General features: G+C 52.8%; 1 protein-coding gene across 1 annotated transcript in view; it reads left to right on the top strand.

Annotated features, from left to right (window-relative positions):
• The first annotated feature begins 451 nt into the window (after nt 1-451).
• CTU1 (cytosolic thiouridylase subunit 1) overlaps nt 452-4,863 on the top strand; it is an 8,675-nt gene continuing 4,263 nt past the window's right edge. Inside the window, exons 1-2 of the mRNA XM_003803235.3 lie at nt 452-489; nt 3,900-4,430. Coding sequence (XP_003803283.1) covers nt 3,923-4,430 — 508 coding nt within the window. The 5' untranslated portion in view covers nt 452-489; nt 3,900-3,922. The remainder of the gene's footprint in view (nt 490-3,899; nt 4,431-4,863) is intronic.

Here is a 4,863-nt window from a genome sequence, read left to right as displayed (position 1 = left end):
CTCTGCCCTGTGCATGCACTATCTTCCTCTTTTACACTTGTGCCCAACCCCTATAATCCCTTTCTACCTCAAAGATAGAAATAATATGCTCTATAATCCCTTTAAAAGCATATAATACTCCCACAAAACCGGGAAATCAGACTATTGCCACTTCTCTCATTCAGCATCCTGCGGTAGAAACAGTGTCCTGCCATAACAACCATCGTACACGCAACTCTCTCGCTCCGGTAACCAGGGGCAGAAAGAAAACAGCAGTGAATTTCGGGAGTAGCAGGCAGAACAAAAGAAGGGGCCGCAGTAGTTGCTGGGAGTTGTAGGCCGAGCAGGGCCCTGAATCACAGGAGCTCCCGCAGAGCTGTTGCGTGAGGTTGTGGAATCTGTACGCAAGACAGCCGCAAGTCCTTCTGGGAGTCGTAGTCTCTGAGTCACTTCCGTGCTGGGCTTCCGCGTGGCAGGCGGTCCGAACGTCTGGGTACCCGGTTGCCTCAGGTGAGCATTCTCTCCTGTGTCAGGTCGGCCCGTGGACCTGGCTCTTTACTGCGGTGCTGTGGGAGGACTGAGGGTCTCTGCGGGTTGTGACGCTCGCCTCTGATTTCCCGCGCCTGTGTCCGAGAGGCCTAATGGATCCCTACCGGATCCCTACTTTGGACACTGCGATCCGGCCTGTGTCTTGCCCATCCAGACCCCTTCCCCAGGTCAAGATAAAACCAACTGCCCGCCTGTCCCCATATCACACCTTATCCATCCTTCTGACAAAGATTCAATCCAGACGCATGCCTGGGGTCCGCCGTCTGGCTTCTGGGAGCATTTATTATTCCCTCATACTATAGGTATTTATACTGAGCACTGATTCTTTTGCGAGGCGGTGGGGATTGGGGGAGGGGAAGAGGCCAACCCTGTCCCTCCTTTAAGATGCTTAGTGGGAGAGGCAGACCTGTCACCAGTAACAGCCAGAGTCAGGACTGGGATGGAGGCATACAAGCAGCTCTGGGAACCCAGTGGAGGGGCCTGACCCAGTTTGGGGTTCATAAAGTCTTGGAGGGGAAGACACTTCAAACCTGATAACGTGTCCAAATGGAGTTCTTGGTCTTCTCCACTCATCAAATAGTCCCACTATCCTCCTCAGTGCTCAGGCCAAAGCTTCAAAATTATCCTTTGTTTCTCTTTTATCATCACCCCCACTCTTCAAAGTCCTATGAACTACACCTCAAAACAGACCCCAAATTTCATTTCTCCTCACCGCCACTGCCACCACCCCATCCAATCCACCATCATCTCACTGAGTACTGCCATAACCTCCTCACTGGGCTCCTAGCTTCTGCTCTTGTTCCATATGGTCCTCCACACATAGCAGCCAAAGGACCCCTTTCGAAACCTAAGTTAGATAATTCCCTTTCCAGCCGGGTGCAGTGGCTCACGTCTGTAATCCTAGCACGCTGGGAGGCCAAGGTGGATAGATTGCTGGAGCTCAGGAGTTCAAGACCAGCCTGAGCAAAAGAGGGAGACCACGTCTCTACTAAAAATGGAGTAACTGTCTGCGTGTTGTGATGGGCACCTATAGTCCTGGCTACTCAGAGATTGAGGCAAGAGAATTGTTAGAGCCCAAAGAGTTTGAGGTTGCTGTGAACCTCAACCTCCAGGCAACTGAATGAGACTGTCTCTAATTCTTTTTCCCTGCTCAAAAACCTTCCATGGCTCTCAACTCCCCTTGCATAAAACTAAAATTCCACATCGTGACCTGTAAGGTTCTGCCAACTTTTGCAGCTTCATCTCCTGCCAAGGTCTCCTTTCTGCAGGATATGGACCCCCAGGATTGGACGACTAGATCTAGAGAGTTTAGATGGGTGCAGAGTGACTTTATGCCCTGTCTTGCAGAAGTTCTGGGTGGTAGTGGCTACTCTCAAAAGATAGGAAACGGCTGGGCAGGAATAGGTTTCTGCATTGGAGGAGTAAGTTGTCTGGGCAATTAAGAGTCTGAGGGTCTGAAAGGTGCCCCAGAAGGGATGATCAGTGGGCCATTTGGAGGATCAGCCCAGATGGACATCTGAATACTGTGACTTAGAGGTGCCCACAAGGAGGATGGGAAAAGGGGTGCTGGGCAGGACCTGAGGACATGAAGATGCCTTCCCCAAGTGACATGAGCAGAAGAAAATCCAGGAGAGCAGAGAAAGGATTGAGTCAAAAGCCAAAGGAGAAGAGGTGTCAGCTCAGCTGTGACAGATTTGTCTGATGGTCACAGCAGATGAGGGCTGCAAGCTGGGCTTGGTGACAGAGAGAACAGCCAGTGCAAACACATGGAGACAGAAGTGTTCTTCAGATGTTTGACAGGTAATAGAAGCCAGTGCAGGTGAAGGAGAGTGGAAGGAGATGAGGTCAGAGGAAAAAGCGATATCCTGTAGGCCCTCATCAGCCATTAGCATGTACTAAATTAAGATGAACTCCATGGACGGATGTTGAGAAGACACTGGGCGGGATCCCACTGACTGTTCAGTGGAGAAGAGTATGGAGAGAAGGGGTGGGGCAGGGAGACAGTGAGGAGCCCCTTGCAACAGAGTAGGATGGCCTAGACTAGGGTGCTGGCCATGAGATAGAAGTGTTTGGCTATCTTGAAGCTACAATCAAATAGGATTTACTTCATTCAGTTTGGGCACCTGGAATTTGAGGTCTAAGGGAGCCCCAGTGGGGCATCTGGAGAAAAGGTCCAGGGACAGTGACAATAGTTATGAGAGAAATTGAAGTCTAGGATTCTGGACCCAATGGCTTCTGGCCTGAGCAGCTGGAAGGATGGAATTTCCCTTTATGCTAAGAGAAGCCTGTTATGTGAGAGGAATCAGGAATTTATGTTTGAGATGCCCCCTAGACATCTGACTGGTCCCTATCCTTGTGAAAATTAGACAGTAAGTATACAGTCACATAAAATCCACATATTGTGGTAAATTCTAGAAGCAGCCTGACCTGCTCTGAATGACAAGGAGGCTACTGCAGTAGTCCAGGCTGGAGATGATGGTGGCTTGTGGAGAGGGGCACTGAGCCTGGTAAATTTTCATGGGCTCACCAGACAGGTGGGACCAAAGTGGGTATGGCTGGAGGTTGGAGTCTTGCCTGAGTGGGGAGGGGTGAGATGAGAAAGAGAAGAGATGGGGGTCAAGAGTTGGCCTATCCATGTCTTGATAAGGCCACAGAAAGCTTGTGGAGGATTCTGATCCCAGAGCAGGGTTGAATCCAATCCTTCAAGCCCACACTCCTCACCCCCAAAACAAGTACAACCCCAGCTAGTCTCCCTGGAGGTCATTTTGTGTGTCCCTGGAGGTCATTTTGCCTTTGAGGATGCAATCAAGACCCATTCTTGGGGACATCATCCTACCCATCCCCCAGAGTGAAATCCAATTGGACTTTCCTGCTTTAGCCCCCTTCCTCTGACCAGTGGTGCATTCCCTGGTCTACCTCTGTCGGTCGCCCGAGCCTCTCCCCTCCCAAACCCTCTCAACAGCCCTGCAGGCTCAAGTCAATGATATGTCCCTCTGTTCTGGGGTCTAAAATGGATGGCCTACCTGAAGGCTATACCAAGTGGTCTTTAATAGGCACCCCCAACCTAATGCACAGGACACAACCCAGTTCTAGGTAAATAACCTGCCTGTCTCTTCCTCCGAAACAAATTCCTTAAGCTCCTTCTCTTCTTGGTGCATACCGAGTTCTACCCAGGAAAGTTTTCTTGAGACCGTGGCCTTTATTCACCAGAACCTATATACAATCCTCCTGTACCCAGCTCCAGAATAAATGACTCTGCCCACGCACACTTGCCCTCGGTGTATACCTGGCATGAGTGCTACTAGGCAGTCTCTCCAAAGGCAACGACCCGGGAATCCGCGTGTAACCCATCTCTCTCCCTATTGATCCAGGAGAAGCCGTATCTCTACACGCGATGCCCGCCCCGCCCTGCACCTCCTGCCACGCGGCACGAGCTGCCCTCCGCCGCCCGCGCTCAGGGCAGGCACTGTGTGGCGCCTGCTTCTGCGCCGCCTTTGAGGCCGAGGTGCTGCACACAGTGCTCGCGGGCCGCCTGCTGCCGCCCAACGCGGTGGTGGCTGTGGGCGCCTCAGGCGGCAAGGACTCCACCGTGCTCGCACACGTGCTGCGCGAGCTCTCTCCACGCCTGGGCATCTCCCTGCATCTCGTGGCTGTGGACGAGGGCATTGGCGGCTACAGGGATGCGGCGCTGGCGGCCGTGAAGCGCCAGGCAGCGCGCTGGGAGCTGCCGCTCACTATCGTGGCCTACGCAGACCTTTTCGGGGGCTGGACGATGGACGCCGTGGCCCGCAGCACTGCCGGCTCAGGCCGCAGCCGCTCCTGCTGCACCTTCTGCGGCGTGCTGCGGCGTAGAGCACTGGAGGAAGGGGCGCGCCGCGTGGGAGCCACGCACATCGTGACTGGTGAGCGCAGGCGCAGCATTGTGGGAAGGTGTGGGGCGCATGCGTTTGCAGAGGATGGGCGGTAAAGGGAACGAGGACGCATGCTCTGAAAGTGGAATGGGAGGCCTTGGGCCTGACTTAAGGGGAGGATCTAGTAAGGAGCTGAGGATAAGCGCAAGATCCCATTTGGGGCTGGTGGTCACGGCGGACTTGAGACAAGGAGAAAACCGGTCCAGGCAGGGACTCCAGACAAGGAGAAAACCGGTCCAGAAAGGGTGTCACAAAGGCTTGGGTCTTGGTCTTTAGAGATTGGCAAAGTGTTCAGGGGTAAAAAGTCTCTGGGGATTAAATCTTTGGTTCTTTACTTATTTTTACGTGTTTCTAATATTCTTGGTCTCTCACGATCCATCTTTCAGAATCTATCCCTATCTCTGAAAAGCATCTCTACCTCTTA

Source organism: Otolemur garnettii, unplaced genomic scaffold, assembly GCF_000181295.1.
Source record: "Otolemur garnettii isolate 467f Iridium unplaced genomic scaffold, OtoGar3 scaffold00288, whole genome shotgun sequence".
In the NCBI taxonomy this organism is placed as follows: Eukaryota; Metazoa; Chordata; class Mammalia; order Primates; family Galagidae; genus Otolemur; species Otolemur garnettii.
Note: the sequence above shows the minus strand (reverse complement) of the source record. Positions and strands in the feature narration are given on the sequence as shown.